The sequence below is a fragment of the Corvus hawaiiensis genome, chromosome 8 (assembly GCF_020740725.1).
Source record: "Corvus hawaiiensis isolate bCorHaw1 chromosome 8, bCorHaw1.pri.cur, whole genome shotgun sequence".
NCBI lineage: Eukaryota > Metazoa > Chordata > Aves > Passeriformes > Corvidae > Corvus > Corvus hawaiiensis.
In genome coordinates, this window is record NC_063220.1 from 19,773,260 (window position 1) to 19,799,897 (window position 26,638).

General features: G+C 43.5%; 1 protein-coding gene and 1 long non-coding RNA gene across 13 annotated transcripts in view; one reads left to right on the forward strand and one right to left on the reverse strand.

The window, feature by feature from the left end:
* The window catches only part of PAX2 (paired box 2), a 103,334-nt gene that overhangs the window by 27,036 nt on the left and 49,660 nt on the right, over positions 1-26,638 (forward strand). For all 12 annotated transcript variants that reach the window (XM_048312125.1, XM_048312126.1, XM_048312121.1 and 9 more), the window contains 2 exons: positions 19,054-19,139; positions 21,191-21,310. In XM_048312125.1, coding sequence (XP_048168082.1) covers positions 19,054-19,139; positions 21,191-21,310 — 206 coding nt within the window. The remainder of the gene's footprint in view (positions 1-19,053; positions 19,140-21,190; positions 21,311-26,638) is intronic.
* Positions 1-26,638, reverse strand: part of LOC125329774 — a 157,569-nt gene that overhangs the window by 6,694 nt on the left and 124,237 nt on the right. The window lies entirely within an intron of this gene.

Consider the following 26,638-nt stretch of genomic DNA (forward strand, 5'->3'; position numbering starts at 1 on the left):
GGGTCTAAGGCATAAGGGTTGAATATCCATCTCTGCTTGGGAGACAAATTGTTTCAGGATTAGTTATCAGCTCTGCTCAAAATGCCCATCACTGTATTTCATTTGAGCAGGGTGGTAGCTGTGTTTTGCAAGGCAGACTGGGTCTGTCTGCTAATTTACACAAGGAAAAGCAGAGACGGTAACCAGACAATAAAGTCACAAAAGAAACCCTCATGTATCTGTCAGACAGGATGCCCTGTACCACCTCTAGTTCCAGGGTAGTTTGCACAGTTCTGGCAACAAAAAGAGTACTCATTTCATTGGTCAGGAAGGATTAATATCCCAGCCCTTTGATTCCCAAAACCAATCCTCATTTGTTTCAAACCAGGCCAAAATACAGCAGCAACCTCATTACCCCACTGCCCACTTTCAAGCTCTCACTTTAAAATTGCACTAGATTCTTTGAGCACTAAGATTTGGGCTCTTCTTAAAGGGATTACTGCCTTTCAATACACCCATGTTTCTCTAAAAATTCTTTTAAGAACAAGTTTTGGTCATCTGTCTCTAAAAAGAAAGTCCACAGCACGATGTAGCTAGGTAATAGTGCCTGCTGTTAATATTTGCCTAAATTTAGGCCACTTCTTTTAAATGCAGACTTTTGAACTTGAAAAATTCAACATTGTACAAAAATTACACATACACAAAAAACACATTAATAAAATCAATGTGAAGGGAGGAGATGTATAAGAGAAGAGAAAAGGAAGGAATATTATTTCTGGAGAAAAGGATATCATGTTTGCAAACCAAGTGCATAGGGGAAGTGTATTTCAGGGATACACTACGTACAAATGTGCCAAGGCAGTGCAAGCTGAGGCAGAGTGGAAAATGTGCAGTGTCACAAATTTCCTTTCCCTATGGAATAAATAGCAAATTTAGAGTTTAAAAGGGACAATGTTTGTAGTGCTGACTCTGAGAGATGAGCCACAACATGAAGTTTCCAGAATAGGAAGAGAGCACAGTTGGGTGGGGTTGGGTAAGGAAAGGGCAAGAGATAAGGATGGAGTGAAAGACTAAAGCAGATTTGCATTGTATACAGTCAAAATCAGAGCTGCTGTGGCTTTCCAGAAGGCAGTTTGGGCCACTGTGCCAAACAAGATGCCAAGTCAGTCAGTGTTAACATCCAACTCCCTTATGTGGCTTTAACAATTTCAGGCTACATGTGTGCCTGAGTTTAGGGTCTGTGAGTATGAAGGCAGCCAGGATGGGGACAGAGTAAGTGGGTCTGGCTGCGTGCAGATTCTTGTGAGGTGCGCAGGCTGGAGAACAGGGAGGAACTGCATGGGTGAGTCTGTATGCTTGCACATGAAAAAGCACAAATAAGTTTGTAGAAAGATGAGTGCCATGATTCTAAACCCCCTTTGCAGTTTACATGAGTTTTTGTGGCCTGCAAATATTAAAAGAAAAACACATGCCTATGGCTCTTCATTCCCCACAGACAAAACTGGGAGAATTGGTGGCACAGGAAGGCGTGAAATGGAAGGGAGTGTGGCCCATTTCAGGTGGATGTGTATACAAGGAAATGCCCCTGGCACAGTGAAGGACAAGGGATAAAGTGATCCTGGGGAATAGAGTCTTTTGAAGCCGGCACGAGGAGGATGCCAGCCCTGTAAATGAAGCCTTAGCACTGTTCAGAGCACCACCTTTCCAAAATGAAAGCACCTTCTGCACCACTTGAATGTGCTCCAGGATCACTCTGTGCACGGTGAAGTAATCTGAGCATGGAAACCTGGGTGCATTTGTGCAGATAAACCGCTGAGTCTCTATTGTTCCATCAGACAATCTTCGCTGTAATGGATATTTGGGCGAGACATGCCCTATACCCCATGACATGTGTACAAGGAGGAGCATGGGCATATCACTAGGGCAACATGTCCAGCTGGGAGTATAGACTTAAAGAAAGTAGGTATTACTGGTCTGCGTAAGAACTAAGAATAGTCTTATCCATGGAAACAACAGCGCAACTCTGCAGTTACAAGCAGGGAATCACAGTGGTGAGCAAAGGCATGGCAATATGTGGGACTCTGCACAGGATTCTGTGTGACTGCTTCCTGATGGCCAGATAGTCTTGTAAACACACTGATGAACTATGGCTATAAGCAGATGCAGGGGGGACTCCTAGCAGTGCTCATATCTTTGTCAGCAGTTCTTTTGGACAGACCTGGAGATAAGGTGCTTTGGCAGCCATACCACCAATGTGCTGATTCCTCAGCTGGTGAGATGGGCAGCATCAGTAACACAAACACGTGTGCAAGCGTGTGTGTGACAAAGGGGCATCTGCTGACATGTCTAAACACTAAAGGTGTATGGCAGGGCAAATACATGTCATGTACAAATGTAGGGACAAGTGCCTGTTGTGCGTACCAAGTGCAGCCGGGGGAATGAGAGGTGTATATGGCATGATACATTTGTCAGGGAGTGGATGTATGGTAGTTCACCTGACATATGATGCAAGAAGAGGATAGTGGGGGCAGAAGAGATTACACTAAAGGAGATATTTCTAGTTATATCTATAGTTTAATGCACTGGACTCTGCCCTTCTCTTGTCTCCCCTCCCCTTGCACTCTTCTCCTCATTACCCAGGTTATCTTGTTTGGGTTAAGAGGCCAATTTCAACAGACTATAATTGAAGAGTGAAGTGAATCTGATAAGATAAGGAAGGGACATCATTCCTCAAGGGATCAATAGAGGTTTCATGTTCCTCCTTCCCCTGCTGTGTCCCTAACATGCTAACACTCTGTGTCCATGGGCCTGGTTTATTTACTCTGCTTGTCTGCAAGACTGGGAAGGAAGTGCAGGAGTAGATGGGGGCTGTAGCCTATCTGTCACACAGCCAGAGCAGGGAAGGGGGCAAGAGGAAGGGACCATGGTCTCCTCTGGGACTCATGAGGAGGCAGGGAGGTGACAAGTCTGATACCCTCCTGGCTCTGGCAGGGGCACATATTCACAGGGGAGATGTTCACCTTTGGCCTTTTATCTCGTCGTTGCGCTCAGCGAGGAAAGGATATTGATAATTTTTCTTTATTTAGACTTGCTTTCCCTAGCATCCATGTGCAGACAAGCTCAAGCTTTTTATAAGTACTCACAGGGCAACCTCTCAGGGCCCCGAGGATGACTGAGGCATAATTACCCCATCCACAAGGAGGGCTGGCAGTTGCTCCTGAGTAGGTTTATGTTAGTATCTGAAGTTCAGGCTTGGCAGACCCAGTTTCTCACAAGCTGTTCTTAGCGGTGTTTGGGACCAAACCAGCATGTGAGGATCCCCTTAAGAAACATGAAGCTGTCTCAGCAGTGAATACAGGTGTTCATGGCAGGTCTGCCAGGGCTTCTGCACTGCAAAGGCAGAGTTTGTTCCACTCCTGATTTGTGCTCCTTGGCAGGAAGATGCGTATCTCACAGAAGCAATGTGAGATCCATAGGAACCCATGCCCATGTGAGACACATATGAATGTGCAGGCAGCTGGGGCACTGTAAAGAAGTCCCTCCAGGAGGCCCAGACTCTCACATCAGGCAAGCTCTGTGGATGTTCCCCTGTCCCTGCAGCTGGCACAGGGAGATGAGCTGAGAGGTCAGCACAGTACAGGATCCAATCCAGATCCCATACAACAGGGCTGGGCAAGTTGCTGGAGAGACTGAGACACGGAGGGGTCTGGGGCTGAGATATCTTCTTCCAGCTGATTTCTCTTTTATTTTTAACACCCAGAGAAACAGACGCTGAGAGCAAGTCAGTCATGCAGTAAGCATGTGGCAGAGTTGGGAATACAACCCAGATCCCCTGACTCCCAACCTCAGGCTTTAACCACTAGACCATGCTTCCCTCTAAGCCACCTTGAACTTTCCTCAGTGAGGATGGGGGCTACTAAGCCTCTGTGGGCTGCAGTTTACCAAGCTGTCAGGAGTGTGCTCACTGGACCGCCTCACCAGAGACAGCCTTCCTCACGCATGCTAAAAAAGTTGAAAAGAAATTCATTTCATGGCCGGTGGTTGCTTAAAAAAGGCGATTCCAGCATATGTATGTGATAAATGTTAACTGTGCATTAATCGCATTAAAGAGGACCCTATAAACTTTTCATTTCTAATTAAATTCTGGCCGGTGATTCTGGCGAAGCCAGCTCACTCCGGGCCTTTGTTTATGTGGAAAATTAAAATGCAAATACAATGGAATTTATTTCCATTACTAGAGTGATATGCTGGGCTCCTCTGTTTAACAGCCTCCAATTATTTTTCAAACAGGTCTCTCTCCCTCTTTCCCTCTCTCTCCCTTCCTCACTCCCTCATTTTTTCCCCTTCTCCCTACTACCCTGATGCTGCTACCCCAGTGTGAGGGGTGGGAGGTGGTAAAGCACTAGGTGGGCTAAAGATCATGTAATCTGTTCAAGGTCAAATTCAGGCCAGAATACAGAGGAGAAAGTGGGGAAAACAGTGTGAGAGCACAAACAAGGGAGCAAGGGAAGTAACAAGGCTTGAGCTAATGCAAGGATGAGTAAGGAGTTACCTGTTAGCAACCTCACTGAAAAATATAAACTAAATTCACTGGCCATCCATATAGATGGCCTGACTGAGACAGGTCATAGATCTTTCCCTGATGAGATATTTTGATGAGAGGGTACAACTGACAACTCTCTCTGGAAGTTTTCTGATCTTTCACAGCCTTTTTCTTAGACTTTGTCTGGATGTGATTGCTACTGGGCTAAATCCTAATAGCTGGGGAAGGACAGAACAGGCCCAGTGCCAAACACATTGCCTGCGCAGAGCAAATAAATTCATGCAGCAATGACACATAGTCATCAGCTGAAAAATAACTGAACTCTCTTGTTCATTTCCAAGGGACCAAATGTGGCCACACTGTCTTAAAGCATTATTGCACAATATCCGCACAAGTCAGAAGCCATTGCACAAACCCAGAGATTCATTGTACGTTTAAAATTTAACACATATATTTACTGCTAAATGCTGCTGACACAGAATCTCATTCTTTCTTACATATTTGAGAGACCCAGGTCAGTTCAGACTTGGGAACATTGCTAGTCAGTCACACACAGATCAGAGGCATCTGTTAACTGACACAGATGCCCTTCTATGCATTAATGTAGAAAGTCATACAAGAAGACCCTTGCAAAGGCAAGCGTGTGCTTCACTGAAGACATGTAGTAATTTATAGATCCTTTCACTGACCCAGTCAAATCTATTTGAAACTGCATAGTATAGTCTTGCTCGTAATTGTGAAGAAACTTATCCAAAAACGTAACTGAAAGGCCTTAGCAAAACCCCAGAAGACACATACATCTCGAAGCATGCAGCTGAGAACCAGCCAGACATGCCACCCCATGTGTCATACACACACGTGAGAGACGTACCTTCGGCATGCCCCGCTGGCAGGGACAGCTTGGGAGCCAAAGGGATATTCTTTAACGCATGTGAGCATCTTAAGGAATCACCTAGTGTAAATGATCCTGCCCCAGCCGAGACAGGGAAACAGGAGAAGGACACATTCACTTACAACACTGAAAAGAGGCCATTACCCAGTCAAACAACCCAATCCCTGACATCATTATTCAATACACAGGAGCCCTGAAATGCACACTAACTCAATCACACGATTACAAAATAATACTGATGGAATCAATGAGACAGACATGCGGTCATACAAAGCACACCCACCCTGGTGTTAATACACAATAACAGCCGCCCAACAAGCGAATACAAAACAGCCATTCACAACCACAGGGCAAAACACCAAAACATGGGGCCACATTCTCAAAGGAGGCTTGAAAACTCTGGTAACAAAACCCACCCTTGCCAGAGGGGTCTGAGGGTATGGACAAAATCTGGCAGTTGTCAGCCTAGTGAGCAGCAAATAGTAACAGCCTTGTTGAGCAGCACAACCGAGCACATTTGTGTCCTAGTGAGGCTGGTGGACTCCCAGGGCACTCAGAACCGTTCAGGATTGCACCCACAGCCTTGAAATAGACTGATCTAGTGAAGTGACACCTGCTCAGTGGCCAAAAGTATCATGCAGGCACTCTTAACACAAGCAGGGGTGCACGACATTCAAGCCTCACCAAAACACAAGCCAATATAAGAAAGGAAATCCTACAGAAAATCACAAACAAAAGAAATTCACACCGTGGACAGATGAAAATACTGTTCAGCACCCAAAGCCACAGAACCATCTCACAGATGTGCCTCTGCAAAACAGCCAAATCCTATTCCCAAACCACAACAGCACACCAAACCTAACACAGCACTACTGTCTTTCCTCTTTAGAGAGGAAAAAAGCAAAGTGACACATAGAACATGCTCATAATGCCACAAATAATCAACCTTCCTCATGCCTTGCAGATTGTGCCAGACCATGCTAACCCAAGCGCTTAACACACAGCCCAAACAGCCAGCTTTTGCAAATCCTGCATGATCTTCTTGGGAGGGAGATGGGGGAACCAGACTGTAAGTCCTTTCCCTGGCACGGCAGGCATCAGCTCATAGCAGGTTGCGTGCACAAGAATATGCTGTTATTGAAACAGCCAGCAAGGCTGGGGGAAGGCTGCTGTTGGTTGTGTGTGCCTGCGTGCGTTATGTGTACAGGAATTCCCCTTCCTCTACCCAGTGCCGCTGCTTGTAGCCATTAAAAAGCCCAGGTCCTCATGCCGGGTGTTCAGTGAGTATTGATTCAGTCTGCAAGCAATTTTAATATTTCTTCAGGGACTTTCCAGCAACAGCACAAGTCATTAATTCACCCTCCCAAATTGCTTATTCAATAGAAGGAACATGGCTCCTGAATAAAGTCCCAGAATTTATGTGACTCACATGAGTCAGGAGGTCAAACAACTGTTATGGAGCGAAGTTAAAAATCCAAATAAAATATTGACACTTTTTTGGGAGTGAGAGGAGGGGGAAGGAGGAAGGCAAAGAAAAGGTATTTAAAACAGGGTTTTGTTGCAATGCCCCCAGGATAAAGAACGGAAAGAGACTGAAGACAAGCTGGAGTTTGTAAAATCAATGGGATTTATTGCATATCCGCTTGGCATTTAATAACTCCTTCCTTTCCATCTTTCCCTGCTCTGTTTGTACACGGGGGAGATAAAAACTACAAATAGCTAGCCACAAAGTACACAGATGGACACCCCAAACACGAACACACAAAGGCAGGTACATGCACGGATGAGTGTTACTGTGAGGCAGTGGCACAGCATCAGAAGGTCCTCTCAGGACTCAGTATCTTAGCTGAACTAGATAGAGCCATTCACATAGGGCATTGCGTTATGCCTATATAGTAGCAGGGAGTGTGTGTCCACAGTCTCGGTCAAATAAAAAGCTGGAAGGGGAAACCGAGGCACAGAGTGATTTAAAAGATTCTGCTCACTCACAGAACCCATCAATGGGGATCCAGGTCTCTTGGTGCCCAGTTTGTGTTTTTGCCACTGAATGAGGCTGCCTTTTACAGGAACGAAAGCACTCACAGTGACCAAGATCAGGCCTCAAGAAGGCATCCATCTCACAGGAGGGACACACAAACCACACAAAGAAATGGATCTATAAACACCGTGCAAGCCCATCCATATGCAGATAGATGCATACACAGATACAAATACATACATGCTTTTACTAAGGTCATTGATATTCAGAAAGCAGCGCAGCCAGATCACACACAGAAGCAGGAGCACACCTGCAGACAGACAGACCTGCAATGGCCTGCTTGTACAAACGCACAAGCACACACACACACACACACACAGATCCATCAGTACAGCCCCGTACAGCAGCACAGCCACACTGAAAGTCACTGCTTCTGCAAGCCTAGATTTTACTTATAGTGGTATCCTCTTAGCTAGCTGCACATAAATGGATGCCCACATACACATAAGTGCATTCTGCACAAGCATATTAATATATAGGACTGTCTCCTTATTGCCTTTTACTGTGGCTGTTTCAGTGAAACCATGCTAATTTTCTATCAGTCAAATATCTGAGACTGCTGTAGCCATCAAAAACATTATTCACAAGCAATAACTCCATAAAAACCGGCACAAAAGAGTATAGCCTAACCATCTAATCAAACAGTACTGCATGGCTTGGGACATTTAAGTGGCTTTCTCTGGTTTCTTTGGGTTTTTTGTTTGTCTGGTTGACTTTTTAGCAAAATCTTAGGGCAGCTGTTTTCTGAGATGAGATTTTCCAAAAGGCAATTTTTCAAGGGCTTTTTTGCATTGTGATAAAGATATTTGACAGCATTTCTTTTGTAAGGTATCTTTTGACCAAATACACAGTGTGTTTTAAAATTAAGGAAGGTAATGAAAAAGATGAAATTTCCATAACGATGCTTTAAAAATATTAATATTCTTGCATTAAAATATGCTTCTGTCTTACTTCTAAGATTATTTTGTTCATGATTGATTTTGCAACTGCCTTTTAAAAATGACATGATAGAACCTTTGGCTCACCTTATGCAACCTCCTGTCTTCTCAGACTACAATAAATTCTAGAAAAAATGTAAAGGGAGTATAGTTTTTTAAATACCACTGCCTATGTCCTTCTCTATTCCTCTGCCTATGAATCCTGATTGCATCTGATCTTGTTGAACTTAAGTTAGATTAAAAAAATGAAATACATGTTGATTTACAGCCGGAGGCATTCTGATTCATTAGGTGAACAAGTACTTGATTCAGATTAAGGGGACCATGTTTTGAAAAAATGGAACTGAATAAAATCACTAAAATTCTCTAGAATATCATGATTTGCAGAAATAATACACCATAATTTGCAATACAGTATTCCACTGCAAAATCCTAAACTGCAAAATTTGAATAATTTAATATTTATAACTCAGGTCTTCAGATAGTGTTAAACAATTGCTGCATCTCTTCTGTGTTTACCCCAGCTAGTGCCTGGTTCAGCAAGTCAAGCTCTAGACAAATCAGTCTTAGAGATCACTAAAGCTCACTGGGAGAAAAGTTGCCTGCATGGGGATGTAGGGATAAAGAAACACTTGTGCGTGTGGGAGGATCATTTAAACTGCTCCTCTTGGGAGGTTGGTTGTCAATTCGGAGTTATTGAAGGAGTCTCAGCTGAGATGGTTTCATTGAGAGGGAATAGGAAACAGGCTTGTTTACACAGGGGCAAACAGGAAAATTAATCTGAATTAACTTTGCAAGTACATTGGTTAAAAGCATTAAAACATTGTTCAGGTGCTCATTCAAAATTCGAGTGTCCTAAATTGAATTTAGTTCACTTCATTTCCAAAGTGAATTAAGCTAAACTAAATTAAAGCTGCCTTAATTCTAAACAAGGGAGTCAGAGGTGTAATGCAGTTTAACTAGACTACTTTAATTTCACACATCCAGTTAATTCAAATTATTTTGCAGAGCCTTATGTAGATAAACCCTTAAACTGCTAACTCCTATGGACAGAGACTGTATTTATCCAGGAGCCAGGAAAAGGGTACCCAGAGGCTAGGGTACTCTACCAGCCACTGCAACGGTAACAGAAAAGGATGGAAGGCTCACAGAAACCCACAGTTCTGCAGTTAATCTGATGGAAGCCAGATATGTTTTTTAAAAATAGAGCAGATCTGCATTCACAAACTTACACAACTATGCAAATGTACACACTGGTATGGGCCTTATAACACAGCAAGTTTCCACATTAATTATGTATCAGTATTCTGATACGTTAGCTCTTACATCATAGATATTATAGCCTTGTTAAAGACTACTGCTAGGTGATTGTGACTTATTATTTGTACTAAGTGCTGTACAAAAACATCCATATAGATAGCTGAAGATGGTTACAAGCCACACATTTGAATATTTTCCTACAAAACTCTGTTAAAACCTGAAATAGTTGAACAAATATTTATTAGTTCTTCATGTGGCCTGCATATAGAATATGTGACCCAAATGTCTAACTCCATGTAGCCACAGTCATAAACGCGGACCCACAGGCGAAGATAAAAAGGTATGCTGGCTGTGTGGTGAATTGAAACATACTAAGAAAGAAATGTTAATGCATTTGCCAACACAATATGGACACATAAACATACAGCTTGTATGTCTAAACACTAGGCCTGACAGTGACTTACACGAGCCAAACAGACTGGTTACAGAATTATCTTTTCACTATATAAAACTGGCTTTGTCCTATAAATATGAAAACTAGACAAGAGACTTCTACAGAGACAGGCACCAACTTGATGCTGGGAGCCATGTAGCACCCACACCCTGAAGTGCTCACCTGTGCTTAACTGCTTTGGGCGGCACAATAAAGCAAGGAAAAAATTATACTAAGAGCAACAAGGACTAGAACAGGAAAGGAAAGATTCAGGTTCTTGAATATTTGATTTGATTCAATTGAAAATGGAGTATTTTCAATGTGGTTTTGAATCAGAACTTTATTAAAATTCTACAGCTACATTTCAGTGCAGTTGGAACCTGCTTTTTCAATAAAATAGAAACATATTATTCTTATTTTTATTTTTTAGCATAGTCACTAATTCACCTGAAAAAGGTAATTTTAAAGGGAAAACCCACAATTTTGCCATTCTAATAAGACTTACATTCTTCTTACAACTTCATTGATTTCTTTAAAACCCAAGGTAAAAATAAAATTAGATTAAACAGACACATTCTCAGCACTGTTTGGTTTTTTTTTTTTTTAATTTTGGCAAAAATCTTGTAATGGTAAAGGGTCCACCGTGAAAATTTTCCCCAGTCCTGACAAGCATAAGGGAGGCACACAAAATGACACCCCTATAAAGGGAATAATTTACTTATCCAACACATGCAAGCACGTACTGCAGTGCAGCACTCTGAAGGATGCAGAGATAATACACAGCTAATACACAATGCTGCCAAAACCAAAAGTTAAAAAGTCTTCAGTCAATAACCTCCAAAATGAAGAGACTGGCATAAAATTCCCATTGCTGTAAATAAGAATTTTTTTTTTTCCCTTGCCTCCAGTTCTGGCCCCTTGGGAGGCAGCCAGGTCCCACTTCCACCTGGTCCCTGCAGTTAAGAAGGCCAGAAATACCTTGGTATTAAATGAAAGCTGAACTAATTGTTTATCTTCAAGATCTGAGGCTTTACACAAAATACCAGGTATGGCATAACTTGGAACAGGGCTGAGAATGTTATCTACATTTATCTGATTCCTCCCAGTTCAAGACTCCCTTCCTAGTACACACATGTCTTCTGTTAATCAAAATGAATGTCCACAAGGAATTCAGCACAGACTCTTGAATTTTAATAACTGGAAATGGGCTCAAAGCAAAGCTTTCAATTAAAAGTTCCCATACTCCAGATTAAGATACTTAACCTTGGCAAGCCCATGTGTTTCTGTAGGTCTTCTTAACTCACCTGCTGGTATAGCCGCTGTTCTGGCAGCTCCAGCCCACGCTGCATGGCAGTCACTGTGTGCTGGCAGCTTGTGGGCCTGTGCCCCATGCCAGCTCCATGCTGCTGCAGCAACACTTCTGGCAGAACCCAAACCGACCAGTCTAGAGGTAACAGAAGATGACACCCTGAACTGCAGAGCTGACACTCTGAACTACACATCACTGCAGTGTAGGTGTAATCAGAAAACAATTCATTCCTAAGAGCTCAAAAATTTCTGGGCCTTTTCATGGCAGAAATGTCTTGCTAGTGAAAGGGACTTCAGCAACTGGCAATGTTTTTCTCCTGTTCTCTTCCTGTGGCTTGTTGGTTTTGTAGCTTTTGGTCTTCTGTTGCAGAGATTATAAATTTGTTGAGGGGGAAAGGTAGATCTGTAGCTGCTTTGATGGATACTTTGATGGATGCTCTGAGCTGAATGTCTGCTCCGTGGTTGCCTATGGTATTAAAATTTGGAACTGATGACCGAGGTGGTTCCTCCCAGGCCTGTGTTTCTACGTCCAAGACCAGGAGAACTCTTTTTGTCATTTTAGATTTCCTTAATTCACCTTAAAACCAAGATGTCAAAAACCCAGGATCAAGTTTGCTTCCAGTATTTTGTTAACTGTATGATATCTTCTAGATGTTTGGATTTCAATGAATTGCTGGAAGAAAGCCTTCCAGACGTGAACTGAGTGTAATAAAAGTAGAAACACCTGAGAAAAGTAGAAATGCTTGAGGACATTTCTATGCTACAGTCACTGCTTGAGAGCAGCTCATAGCTCATATTTTAGCCAGCTCTAAGCCAGCCAGCCTGGGTCCTGATGGCTCTGTAGCCACAGCTTTGCATAACACAGCAACTATTCAACTACACCTATTTCCCAGGTGGGAAAATGGTTCTTATAGCCTCATGCAGCAATTCATTCTCGGAGGTCAGGCTAGGCAATGTATACACATGGGGCTGACCACTGTCAGTCACCAGTACCAGGGGCATGAAGTTGTATGTTAGTGCTCTGCAGAATGAGGTGGCAGGCCAGCCTCCTGCCTGGCACACCTACTCTCAGAAGGCAGACGTCTTCACCTTTCTTTCTTTCCACCCCTCTTCCTTATGTCTGCACTGGTACCATATAGCACAGCAGAACTGGAATGGGTAGAGATCTGCTAGAAGCTGAACGTTAATGCTCTGCTCAAATTAAATGAAATAAAACCATATGGTGTCATCACGGGTCACTGATTTAAAACAACAAAAAAAATCCTAGCTCCTCTCTAAGCCCTTCAGATAGTAAAACTGATGCTGTGAATTGTGTGTCTTCTTAAAGTGCAGCCAAGAAATGCAGTGAGAGAAATGGGCAGGATTGGGCTTTCTCTCGTGTTTGTAGTGAGCAGGCTAACCTGGAACAAAGTGACACTTTTTTGCCCATGTCTGCAGGGATGATGTCAGTATAGCCTCAGTGAAATTGATGGACCTACACAGATTAACAGCAGATAGAGAGTCAATTCTTCTCAGAGAGGGCTGGGATTGTGTTTTGAGATATGTAAGGCATCTCCATTTCGACCTCTCACCTATTTGGAAGCTTTGGGGAAACAAATAATCCCTCTTCATGCACCTTCTAGGTCTATCAATCTAATCGATCTAATTTATCTGTCATACTTGTGCTTATACACTAACATAGTACATGATGACCCTTCTTCTCCCTCCTTTTCCAAAACATAGAGAGAAGAAAATGCAATTTTCACGATAGGAACAAGTTTGAATGTTGCTTGTGGCCCCTGAATATGGCAGGGTTTGAAGGCATTCTGCTGTCTTGGCAGGGAGTGCCAGAGCCCCAGGCCAGCTAGCGAGGAAGCTGAGTCTGCTGCTCCTGACAATGTCAGCTGTTGTTCTGAGGGTTTTACGTGTTGCAGGAGATTTTGAGAGCAGTAGCTTCTACTGCTCCCACCCTACTTCCTAGGAGAAATTATGCTGTGGCTTTTATGTAGCAACTGCAGCTCTGATCTTCCCAATTACATCTGCTGTCGCAAATTCAAACACGACCACCAAAGCCTGTGCAGCTGAAATAAAATTCTTGTTGCCTTTGCCTATTTCCCTTCACGTACAGCCACTGTCAGCAGGGTACATGTCACTTCTGCTTCAAGCAGGAGAATGAAGCCAATACTGTGCTACAGCTCGCTGAAGCACTTACTTGGCCCCTGTTTATTAGAGAGTCTGAGCCCTTCACTCCTCCTTCCAGCTGTCCTCACTGTGCCCCAGGTGGCACGGCAAAGCTCCTATCTTCACACTTCAGGCAGGAAACAGAGCACAGAGAGAAATGCCATTTGTCCAAACTCTTGATGAGAGGTCCATGACAGAGCAAGAACTGAAGCCCTTCCCTAAATCGGATTAGGCTCTAACTATCAGACTTTCTATTTCCCTTCCTTCTCCCCCAAATCCCTTGGCTGTTTTTCCTCACCACATTACAAAGCTTGCTTTCCATTTTGAACTTTGTGCAAACAAGTCTTTCCCTCCCCCACTTCTTTTGCTCAACTGTGAATTCAGCTGTGTTTCATCCTATGCACAGAAACATAAGACTGTCTCCTATTTGAACCGAAGCTGCATTCAGAGCTCTTTATGCCTCTGCAGCACCAATCTGCAGGTGGGATATTTTTGGTTCCATGGGGGCTTTCACCAAAGACCCCAAAGCTGCCTCTTCTCATCCCATGTTCTCCCTCTCTGCCAGCATCACTGGGATGGTCACAAGCCGTTTTGTAGGAAGCCATCGGATGCAGAGAAGGCTTCACTGTCTCACTTAGCCCTGCTCCGCGTCCCCCGCAGGCTGCCTTGTGCGCAGCGCCGGCACAGCCCGTGGCTCAGCAGTGAAGCCCGGCACTAATTAAGTAGTGCGGCACAGCAGGGTGTGTGTGCCTTGGCCATCACAGACTGCCCTGGACACACTGCAGAGAAAAGGCTGAAGCTTCACAATGTTAGCCTTCCAAGAACCGCTTTAATTGCCCAGTAATGCACACCCTGGGGTCTTGTAATGTGCCTCTAATATGGAGCATTTAAAATATGAATACTCCAGAACAATTACAAGGAGTTTGGTGCTCTTCTGAGTGTATCCTTCCACTCTCAAAAATAATCCATGACAAAGGAACATGATCAAAGTGAGGATACCAGTGCTTTCTGAAATCTGTCAGGTCTTCTTGAGGCAGCAGGACACACCAATCTTTCCTTCAGTTCAACTTCATCTTGTTCTTCCAGGATTAAAAGAATTGCTAAATTGTGACTCCAGATGATTCAATCCTACCTTATCTCCCTCTGATCGGCCCTAGTATGATTTTTTTTTTATTTAAGATACTGTCAAAAGACTCTGCAAGCCATAGTAAGAGAAGAGACCACAGAGTATGTTAGGCTATAAGAGAGTTTGGATAGAAATGTCAGAGAAGCAAGGTGAGTTTTCTGTGATCTGTAATTCTTTCAGCAAGTAATTTCTGGACAAGTTTAGAAGTGATTTTCTACTTGCTTATTTACAAGGAATGAAATTTCTTCTCAGAAAGCACTCTGGCTCAACTAATTTTAACTTCTAATATTTCTTGCTACCTCTCTCGATTAGAGCTTGTTGCAATTGTAATACTAGAAAAGAAGATTTTTTCTGCCCATCTGTATTCAGAATCAGCAAAAGGAATTGCATTAAAACTGACAAAAATAATGAAATAGAAATCAAACATTGGAAATTCATGATCTAATGTTGAACATTTAAGAAAGTCAAAGGCATTTGGAAATAAGCAGTTGGTTTCAGCTGGTGCTATATGTAGTATTAACTCTAGAAGGAGTTACTACAAGCCAACTATGGCAACTCATGAATTCCAGGATAGATGTATAATTCACAGCATGATACTTTTTACTGTAATGACATTATATGCCATTACTTAAGATAATATTGCATATTAAATTCAGATTGTGAAATGAAGTTCAGTTGCTTTACTGCAATCAAAGATCTATAAATGTCCTGTTGCTGAGACTTCAGAAGGTTATGTATTAAACCTGTTTATATTATCCAAAACTCAAAGTAGTCAACTTGTGCAAAAATCTCCCACTGGAAAATGAAAAATGGGAATTTACAGTAAGTACCAGTTTATGTTCCTAATTAAATACAAATGCTGTTATTGGAGTCACTGATTGTGATGGAATTAAAGCAGGGATGAATTTAGTCCAAAGGGTCAATTTCTCTCGGAAAAAGATGCTTGAAAATATCAGCATCCATCTCAAGAAATCAGCACTGCTAACTGATGTGCCAGGACTTGTGTCCCTTCTGCTTTTGGGAAGGGATGAGGATGTAGTCTGCAAGACTTGTCTTTCTCCAGTGTCTGAAGGCAAGAACAAGCCATCAAAGACAGCAAGAAGTGATTGAGGTTTTGCGACCTCTTATACAGCAGTAATCCAGAAATCCTAGATTTGAGGCAGCAGAGCTGGCTTAGTGTGTATTTCAATCCCTGGCAAGGGCGAGAAGCTTTCAGCAACACCGAGGTTTAAAGACAGCATTATTATGCTGCATTTGTTGCTACGGGGCCAGGTCAGCTCTGTTCATCTTTCATCTGCTGTTTCATTAGGTGGTCTTGTGTAGGACAGACTCACTTGAAGCCTCTTAAAGCAGCAGCAGTGCTGCCTAGCTAGCCTGCTGTTTATCACTGTCCCTAAGCGAATCGACCCAGGGGGATGCACTGCCGTCTTCTGTACTGAGCATTAAGATCCTGAAATTTCTGCTCTTTCCTTACAACACTAGAGTTCCGTCATGACTTTAGGGCAAAGTAACACTGCTGGGGAGAGCCTTTTCAAGACCTGCCTCTTCTTTTAGCCATAGAAAATACATTCTACCAGAGACCTCATTAGGTTCACTGTGCATTTGATGCCAAAAATTATTTGACCCAAGCCACTGGAGGCTGCACAACCAGAACTGCTCCCCTCTGCTCACAGGTTCTGGACACTTCCTTTTGACATAAAACCAGTTTCATTCTTAGGAAGGGAATGTTCTTGAACAGAGCCTTTCACCTCTGGGTCACTAGCAGAAATCTGGCCCTGCTTGGTAGTGACCGAAAATCATTACCAGCTGACAGCTACTTGGTGCAATGAGCTGGTGAGTCTCATTCCAGTTCCTAATGGACACATCTCAGTAAACACAGTCACAACTGGCACTAACTGGTGTTCTCAGCCAAGAGACCTCGAACTGAATGGGGAAGGAAATTGAACCTTCCTCTTCATCCCCTGCCTGGGTTTTTGGAATATTATGGACAGGCATTTTATACCTGGAGCGTTTCACAGGCTGTTTTTACTCTAAATGGCTTTTTGAAACTTCGCAATTTTCATGCAGCATGATTCAGCACAGCCTGATCTGCCATCTCAGTATAATTAGACTCGTCTTATGGTTCCCCTCAGTAGAAACTGAGCTGTCTAGTGCCATCTCCCAGTACAAATGGTAAATCTGATGTCATATCTCAGTATGAATGGAACTGTCTGATGTCACCTCAGTGCTAACAGGACATTTTATAATATGTCATCTAAGGCTGCAGGGGAAATCTTCTAATCCATTCACTATGCTACACTACAATAGAACATAACACAGTATAATGTGTAGGTTAAGTTAGACACCCTCAGGCAGATTTTGGATAGACGGATAGATGGATGGATAGAAACATTTATACAAAGTATACATACATTATATCACTCTATTGATTTTTAAAAAGTTCCAGGACTGCCTGGCTATAATGAGATTTTTGAACTTTGTGTTGCGATCAATGAGGGGAATATTATTGGCCTGGAGAATTGATATACCCACTCTCTGTGGCTTGTTCTGCTCCTGGACTGCCCCTGCCCCCAAGGTGTACGATTCCATCAGACACTTAACCTCTTTTACAGTGTCATCAGGCTAAAAGGAATCTAATAGTGACACGGGACTTGTGCTCAGCACTCTGGCACTATTGCTTTCCTGTCACAAATAATTTATAGCTTTCTATTTCCATCCCTTTGCCTGCACCCCATCCCCTTTTTCTGTTTCTATGGGCTGGGGGAAATCAATAAACTCAACAACCAGAGTGGCACTTCAGGGGGTTTTAGGGGGAATGTGAGACAAGAGGGAAAAAAGGAAAAAAACAGAAAAGAAGAAAAAAAAGTTATATAATTTGCCCTAGCACAGTTTTCAGATCAGTTCCTCACCTAGTAGAAGCTGCATGACCTCAGAATCTGGGCCTGAGGCCTTCAGACGCTTTTTGGTATAGGTTCTCAACAACTGTAGATTAGGGCATCTGGTACCACCGGTCTGTATGGAGTGAGGATTTGGATCTCCATCCCCAGCTAGAACCTTGACATTCTCTGTCTCCAGCTATGTCCCAGGCAGCCTCTCTGCCACTCCAGCTACTGGTCAGGTTTTATCAAGCATGTAGCAGAGTATTCTAACATGCTGAGTTGAGATGTTCTCTTTCATTTTCTAAAAAGATTTCACTCTCAGGAGCTGTGGTTTTTTAAAATTGCCTTCACAACGTCTCTACCTATCTCTATCCATGCCATACCACCCACTAGTCACACATTTGCTCTTTGAAGTTTTGCCAACTTTTTCTTTAGAACAAATTTTTAAGCTCTGAAGTGGGCAGGGAGAATCTTCTATTTGCTTTCACTTTCTGGAGAGATTTTTGGGAGGAAAATAAAGCTAATAGAGTGCAGGGCTGAGAGTTCCAGAAACTCGGACTGAAGAGAATCTGCAGCCTTTACCCTAACTGGACTGGCTGAAGAGAGGAGAGGATTGTTTTAATCTCAGAAAGGAAGCTGGGCCTTCACAGGTCATGGCTTATTTGCTGAGTTCCTTGGTGGAACAGCTGTTCCCAACTCACAGACACCCAATATCTGCCAGTAGTCAGGGACTTTGGCAGTCAGGTACTAGGTACTAGTTATTTTCTTTCACTACTGACCTCAGTTAGATTTAAACCAGTGACCTACAGGTGAAAGATTTCATGTAACAAGAAATGGAGCACTGACAATTACAGTTCAGTTCATTGTCATTCTGAGCTACATTATGAGCTTTGTGATGTCTTTTTGAGTTCCCATGCTGTGTTCATTCACCACTCGACAAACACCAGATTTTGCCCTGTTTGATGGAACTTCTTTTTCCTGGTGATCTATATCCCACCACCACTCCCTACAGATGCCTTCTGTTTTCACCTTCTCGTTTATGAAGGGCAAGGGCTTTGGGCAAGCCTTCCACAGTTCAAAGCATTTAGTCAGTCAGAAGGGTATTTTTCAGGTAGACAGCAAAATTAAAGCTACACCATTTGTAAATTCAGCAATGTCTCTATTAGCTGCAAAGACTGCCTTGTGATTATGCTCACAGATCAGACCATGAATGACAATGCAGCTGTCAGCACCCGGAAGATCCTAGCTTGCTCACTGAACACCATCCTCATGCAGTGAACACCCAAGTTTGGGATAAAGATGACAGAGCAGAAATAGGATGATTCTCTGAGAGCTGGACTATTAAAGCAGTAGAATCAGGACCACAAGGCAAATGAAGCCATTCTGATGCACCGAGAGCACAGATCAAGCCTTCAGATTCTGATAGCTGGGACTGTGGGTCTGCAGAGGCACAGAGAAGATGCATTTGAGCTCTGAATGTGTTTTGTTCTTTTCCAGGATCATCAGAACCAAAGTTCAGCAACCTTTTCACCCAACACCAGACGGGAGTGGGACAGGTGTGACTGCACCAGGACATACTATTGGTAAGTCGACCGGCATGAGGGGTGGTGACAGGTCAAGTGGAAATGGGGATGAAGCTTAGTTGAAGGAACAAAGTCTGACAAGCAGATGCTAAGCAAAGCAAAAGGGAGGAGGGGGTGGGGGGAAAGAAGCCTCCATGGAAATCAGAGTTTTCTATTCTTTGTCTCCCCTGTTACATTGCAGAGAAGTGAATCACAGAGAAACTAGCCCAAAGTAGGGGTTTGCCCAAGTGATTCTGCCTTAACATCCGTTTCACGTTCATGGTGTCTCCTTCATCTCCCTATAGAGAAGTATTTACTGCTGTCCTGTCCAAGCGCCAGTCTTCACCTTTTCTCTTGTCCTTACCCTGACTCTCTTTTTCCTCCCTATGAATTTTTCTTCTCTCCTCTCCCTTTGCTAGAACTCGTCCATTTCTCAGCGCTAGTAATACACAAACATGGGTAAGATATTCCAGCTGCCTCACAACTAAGTTCTTCATTGTTCTAGCTCTGCAGTCAGGTATCCCATGGGTGTATTTCACTGAGAAAATGCAAATTTTTTTTGCTGGGGGAGATGTTTTGCTGGTTTGTTGAGGTGAACAGAAGATGGAGGCTGTAATACAGGGACCAGATGTCTCCTAGTCTATTTAAAGGTACTGTGTTAGATGTGCGATGAGATTCTTTTGATCTGTATGGTGGATATGTCTGCTGTTGCTAGCATAGCTTTATCTAGTGACCAATCAGAGCAAGAAAAACATGCAGTATTCTGGGATACTGTGAAATACAGTGGCTTATTTGTGGCCTAACACTTTCTTAGATTCCATTGGTTATTGAGAATAACCTGCTGCTACACAAGGATTTACTGGAAAATGCTCATCTGCGTGGGACAGAGCTGGTAGATATAATCCTGTACGCAAAACGTATTCAGGAGTACAATGGAATTACTGGGCCAATACGGAAAAGCATTTCTGGATGCCCTTTTAATCTGGGCTTGCTCATTGGACTGGCAATCACTGATCACGACAGATGGAGTGGCAGATATTATTCCTTCCTGGAACAGTAGTGCAATGTCTAGGGAATGTAATGGTTGAGCTGGGATAGTGCTTCTAGTGGGGTCTCTCATTGCTCTGGGATGTACTGGGAAGTGTGGGTCTACATTGGATAGTGTTGAAAGGTTCTTCTCCATCCTGAAAGGCCTGTGTTAGGAGTATTGATTGCTTCAGGTCAGTGCTTTATGAGCTGAATGATGAATAGTGGCCTGTAAGAGAATTGGGACATTCTCTCCATTACTGGGACACACTGGGACACAATAGATATGCCTGCTGGATGCACAGCTCCACCTGTTCTACCTTCTAAAGGCCTGATTATCATGAAGGGATCATTTCTAATCTGGATAACTTGTCATTTTTGATATATTGGAAATTCATGAGCAATCTTGAACAGCCAAGTGGCCAGAGCATTCTGCCTACTGATATTGGTCAGTACAAAAAGAAAGCACTAGATTTTCATTAATCTGGGTGGTAGCATGTATCACCAACCAGTTGTTCTAGTAGGGAACTGAATTTAATAGTCCAGCACTGAAGTGCTTCTAACCTGTGCTAAGAAGATAATTTTTCACTGAGTGTTTCAGGTGGGCATGTAAGAGGCTATTCTGCCTAAGATAGAACATGGGCACTCCTGGTGAAAAAATGCTGAGAGGAAATGATCTGGTAAAATATGGATGGACTATGAAGTCACTAGAGAATGTGACCTATGCAGCATTTCACTTGGTTACCTTGAAAGCCTGCTCTGAACTGGGATGTAACAACAAAGTTTAGCTTCTTGATGGAATACACTTGTTATTAATGGCCCTGTACTAGAAGGCTGTGAAGCCACAGTATAGAAATGGATAAGCAAAGCTGGGATGCAGCTTTGCTGGGATACAGTAGAGTAAGTCCTTCAGCGTGAGGGACTGGGAATCTGATTAGTGCCCAGGCTTTCCTATTAGACTGGTGACATGCATAGCTTTCAGCTGGGGATTCCTGAGTGCTGTGCTGCTCTCCTGATGGCCCTTTTTCCCTTTTCCTTTTGTCCAGTGCCCAGCACAGCATCCCCTCCTGTCTCCAGTGCCTCCAATGATCCAGTGGGCTCTTACTCCATTAACGGGATCCTGGGGATTCCTCGGTCGAATGGCGAGAAGAGGAAACGTGATGAAGGTAGGGGGAGGGGAGAAGCTCATCCTCCCTTTTATATTCTTTGTCCCCATGTACAGGCTCCAATTTCAGGCCAAGGTTTGCAGCTGCTCCAGGGGCTAGATCAGTTTTAGCAACAGAGACCAGTTCCCCGCCACTGCCCTGCTGGCTTGGAATGCTCTTCTTCCGAGGCCCTTTCATGACAGGCTGCGTCTCCAGACATCTGCTCAGCAGGCAGAGAGCCGTCTCCATTGCTGGAGCTGATCCCAAGTTCATTCACTGCTGGAAACGGCTGGAACTGAACTCCCCAGGTGCCAGCAGGTGCCCGGACTTTGAACTGTGGGTAAACATGGTTTCCCTGACTCACTCGATTTCAAACTAAATGCCATCTCGGAGAAGCACCAGCAATGTGGGAGTTGTCTTTCATCCCCCTTGCAAACAAGTTCCTGCCCTGTGACGTGCCATGAGCTACATTAGCTGGTGATCACAAGGGCCCAGTTTTCAATGGGTAGCATCTACCGCAGCAGAACTGTCATGCTTGCAACAGTCTGAAAGGAAAACAGGAGGTCTTCTGAGTACTGTGACCCTAAGGTTGTTTTCTAACCCTTTCACTAAGGCTCTAAGGAAATAGGATTAAGCTATCTCCTTTTGCTTCCTACTTGCTGTGAAGTATTCAGGGCAAAGATCCTGAAATGAATCAAAAGCTGGAGCCTCCATAGACTGAGTCAGGAGGGGTGGGTGAGGTCTTGGTGCTCTTATGGTGGCTTCTAAACACTTTTCCTTAAATCTGGATCTTTTAATTTGGTTTGTTCTAAAATTGAGGGCCAGGAAGTGAACTTTTAAAAGAATACTGACTAACCAGTTTGTTGGGTTCAGCTCTGACTTCAGTATGTTGAGTTGCTTGTTGCTTGGAAAAACCTCTTAGGACAGGTAGCTCAGTGTGCTGTGTGTGCTGTAATCCCAAGGCTGTCCAGTGCAAGAGCACATGAGAGTTCTCTGTGATATGTGGTGAGAAGAGAAAGCCCTCCTGAGACAGATGCTGCATTTTGACATTTTGCTAGTAATTTTCTCAGCATTGGTTCTGATGAGGTTCACATCTGTAAGTTTTTGATCCAAATAAACACAATAATCCTAGGAATAAAAGGCAGTCATCATATTCCCTTTCTCTCTAATGCAAAGTAAAACTAGATGCAAGGACCCAATCCAGCTTCTATTAGAGCAAATGGGAAGATTTTTTTGCTGATGTCATTGGAAATTGGATCGGGCCCCAGAGGAAGATCCATTTCCCAGCTAGATGGCAGTAGGGCCCAGCTAAGAGAAAAGTGTAGCAATGGGAGGGCTGAGTCAATGCCTCAAAGTCAAAAAATGTCAGGAATAAGAGACTACAAGTATTGCAAACCTTTCCAGCATTTCCCATCATTACCTATACAGGAAGTAGACATTTCAAACTAAATGACACGTTTCTCTAATGGTTGTGCAGATCTCCTGGCAGTCATTTGGGAGTTTTGTGAATCCCTGTTCTCATACAGTCCAACGTGGTGATCACCAGCTCTCAACATGGTGCCTCCACATCTCATTAGAAATGAAGCTCCTCAATCTGGCTTTAGCTACTGTTCAGGCTAGATGCAGCCACACAGTCACTTCCAGCTTCAAAACCTGAGCTTTCTTTGGAACAGTACAATTAAACACAGAAACAACAGAGCAGCCATCTAAGTCGGTGACACTTCACAATGATATATTGACAGTAAGAACTACTCTTTGTGTCTGTCCTTAATTCATCCCAGATTTGATTTAGGCAAGTGACACTATGCAGCTCCTTGCTGTTGGCCAAGTGCCCATATATGCCACTAGGAATCAGAAAGGTACCAACTAGACAATCTTGCAGATGTTACCTGTCTTTAGCTCTCAGAGTTTTAGGTGGCAGTTATATGACATGGTTGCAACTGCCTTGGATAACAGCCTTAATCCTGCCATCCCAGATATCTGCTGCAGGGACATGCGCTTCTGACCCAGAGAAAGCTCACATGGGACCCCCAGTTAGCTGCTGAACATCTCTGTGAGTTGAGTTATCTGGGCTCACAGTGGCCTTCAGAAATGCTGAAAAATATCATCCCTTTGCAGGGCTAGGTCCTAAGGTTAGAAGGGTCCGAGGGGAAGTTTTGCAAAGCCAGTGACCTGCACTCATTCCTGGGCAGTCTTCTCTGTAGCTCTGAAGATTGATTGCTCCTACTTGAGATGGGGAGTAGGAAAAGTCTGTCAAGAGATCCAATGCGAGTATTTCTTTCATGCTCATGCTGGATGCATACACCTTCTCAGTATTTCCCAGAGCTTCTGAACACTTTGTTGGTGTTTCTTTCTTAACTGCAGGGTTTATTCTCACACTGAAAAGCCCTTGTGAGCTTTGCACATCTACTTTCCAAGCATTTAGGGAATGGTTCTTCCCTAAAGGAGGCAGAAGAAGCAGCACTGCTCTCTCTTTCTTTCCGCTCTGTTGGACCAGCTCTGCTGCAAGCATTCCTCTGTGAGGAATGCAGTTCAGCAGAAAGGGGAAGTACCAAGCTGCTCCTGAATCACCAGTTCTGAAAACCTTGTTAGCAACCTCTGTGTTGGCTGGGGGGAACAGGGTGGGAGAAAGACAGAGGAGCTTCTATCTGAGCACACCCCCTCCCCCAGGTCCTCCTTGCTGCAGCTGGTGCCTACATTAGACAGTAGCACAGATGATTAAGAAGAGGAGAGATAATTATGTGTCAAGATGATGTAGCAGAACTCCCGAGTTGGACAGAAGGAGCCAGACGGATGCATGAGGTGGGCTCAGAGATGGACGCTGACAGCCAGGTGTGAACCTCACAGGGGTTAGAGGGAAGAGTGGGAATCCCAGCCTACCAAATATACTGGTTGCAAGTGCAAGGGTGGCCTGGGAAACCTATAGCATTGAGAGAGAGCTAGCTGGGAAGCAGCTCTGAGTGTCTACTGGTCACAAGTCTTTCCTCAAAACTCAATATGCCTTCCTCAGGCGAATGCCAAGAAAGGATGGTCAGGATTTACCTTGTTAAGACCACATTACTCTTTTGTTTCAGTTTTTAACCAGTGATTGCAAAACTTCTGACTTCTGTAATAGATTAGACAGAGTTTGTCTCCTGCGATTTTAAAAATAATTTTACTAAAAAAGTTCACCACCATTTGTGTAGCACAGTGTGTGCCATTTCTTGTGGTCTGTGGGCATTGCCAGTGGAGCTGTAACTTCCCTCTGACTTTTCCCAGCACTTCCACCCACCATCTTCCAAAGGCAGATGTGATCCTGCAGCATGTAATGACTTTCCCAATACCAGTGAGGGTCTTAAAATATCAAGCTGCATCTGAAAACAGGAATTCCTGGCTCTTCATGATTCGAGTGTTGTAGTACTCTGTGATGGCAGGCCAACCATGTTCAGCAGGGTCATTGCCAGACTAAGAAGCAGCAATATAATGTCCAGAACGATAAAGGGGAAAAATATGCAACTATTTCTGTTGTTTCATAACCCCTTAATTGATAGCTAAAAGAATGAGAACTGGGTTGACCCAGACGCACTAACAAAAACTTAGTTATCACTCATGTTGTAGTCTTGAGCACTGTAGAAGGAGAAAAAAGGAGAAATGCAGAGAAAGGGAAAGATAGATAAATACATAGATAGATAGATGGATATAGATAGATAATTTGTAACAGGAAAACATCATATCAAACTGCTGCCAGCATGCCCCAGCATCTTCAGCTGGGCAAAACTTCGGCGATTTTTACAAAAGCATTCTTATGAGACATGGCCCTTTCCTTCTGTAATAGGCTGCAAACAGACGTCCTGTCTAAACCCAAATTCTCATTTGGGATTCATCTTCCAGTGAGGTTGGTTCTGTAACATTCTCAGCATTATTAATCTTGGTCCTTGACAGTATCTGTAGTATTTGACAGCATTACTGGCAATAATATCTGCAGTGCCAACAATGGCAGAGATAATATCCCCCAGTATTATTGGCATTAGCAGGGATCATATCTGCAGCCTGTTATTGGTGGGAGCAGATGCAATGTGTCCAGTATTATTAGTATCAGTAGTAATAAAACCCAAAGGCTTGTTAGTGTGATCAGTGCTAACATCAGCAGTAGGTTTGTGGGAGAGGACGGGACGGAGTGATTACTACTGTAAATGGCAATAATACTCAGGCTGTTTGCAGTAAAGGAATCCCCAGCAGAGATGGAGGAGCAAACCTGAGAAGGCAGAATTCTCTCCTTTCCTTTCTTCACCTGTCATTTTGATGATTAGAGTGAGTTACATTGATTCCCAGTAATGCAGGATTGTGTCAGCGCAGGGGGACAGTGAAGAGTCACCAAAATTTCTGCAGTTCTGGTGGTGTTTTCCAGAAAGTGTTAGCTGGGTCAGTGCAGATGGTTCGCCATACTCTCCAAATGGGATTGAGCTATGCCAAACAGGGTGTTGCCCACTAGCTGTAGGAGCATCTGCACTGTAAATTCTGTAGCTATAGGATAGGCAACATCACTGCCCTTCTCTTTAGTGCTGCTCATGTAATTTTCTGACTGTTATTGCCACAACACCCTCTACTGAAAATCAGCGCTTTTGTTACATGTGGTTTTCTCTTTCCTCACTCCAAATGGGAGTGCAGAGCAGGGTTTTGACAGTGTTCAGCTTGGGACTTTTCCTACCTCGCCATAATCTCATTTTTGTGTTGGGAAATTACAAATGTCTCTTTCCGGTGAAGTGTGAAGCAGGGAAATCTGTGACAGCCCCAGTACTGAAAGCTGTTTTTTAAAATACTGCCCCAGGACATAGACTGTTTTAAAGACTTGAGTTCAAAAGTTTTTTCAAATAGAAAGTAACACAGAGTGGAGAGGTGTGTAACGTGTCTAAGTTTTTGAGCAGATATACAGCAGCTGAGTATGCCACTGTGAGTATGATCCCATTTGTGCTGTTCAGAGTGGCAGTGATAGTATAATTCGAGAGATGTAGCTATGACATTTCAGATGACTGTGTCATTGTCAGTGGCACCAGTATGTTTTTGCAGGCAGTTGTGGTTGTGGTTATCCTGTTGTTGTAACTATCACTATAGGTTGTGGGTTTGTGACACTAATGATGAGATTAACTGTATCACTACTTGCTCTGCTGCCCCATTACACTCAAGGCCATTACACTCTTCACAGAAGCAGCTGTGAATTGTTTCTTGTGGTACATTTGCATCACGGCATGCAGTAAGGTTGTTTCAACATGGTAATTGTTGGTACACTGGTGCAGTTTCTACTGTGCTGTCACTGCAATTCATAGAGTTGTTACTGCAGCTGATGTAACATGTTGGTTGAAAACAGACTGT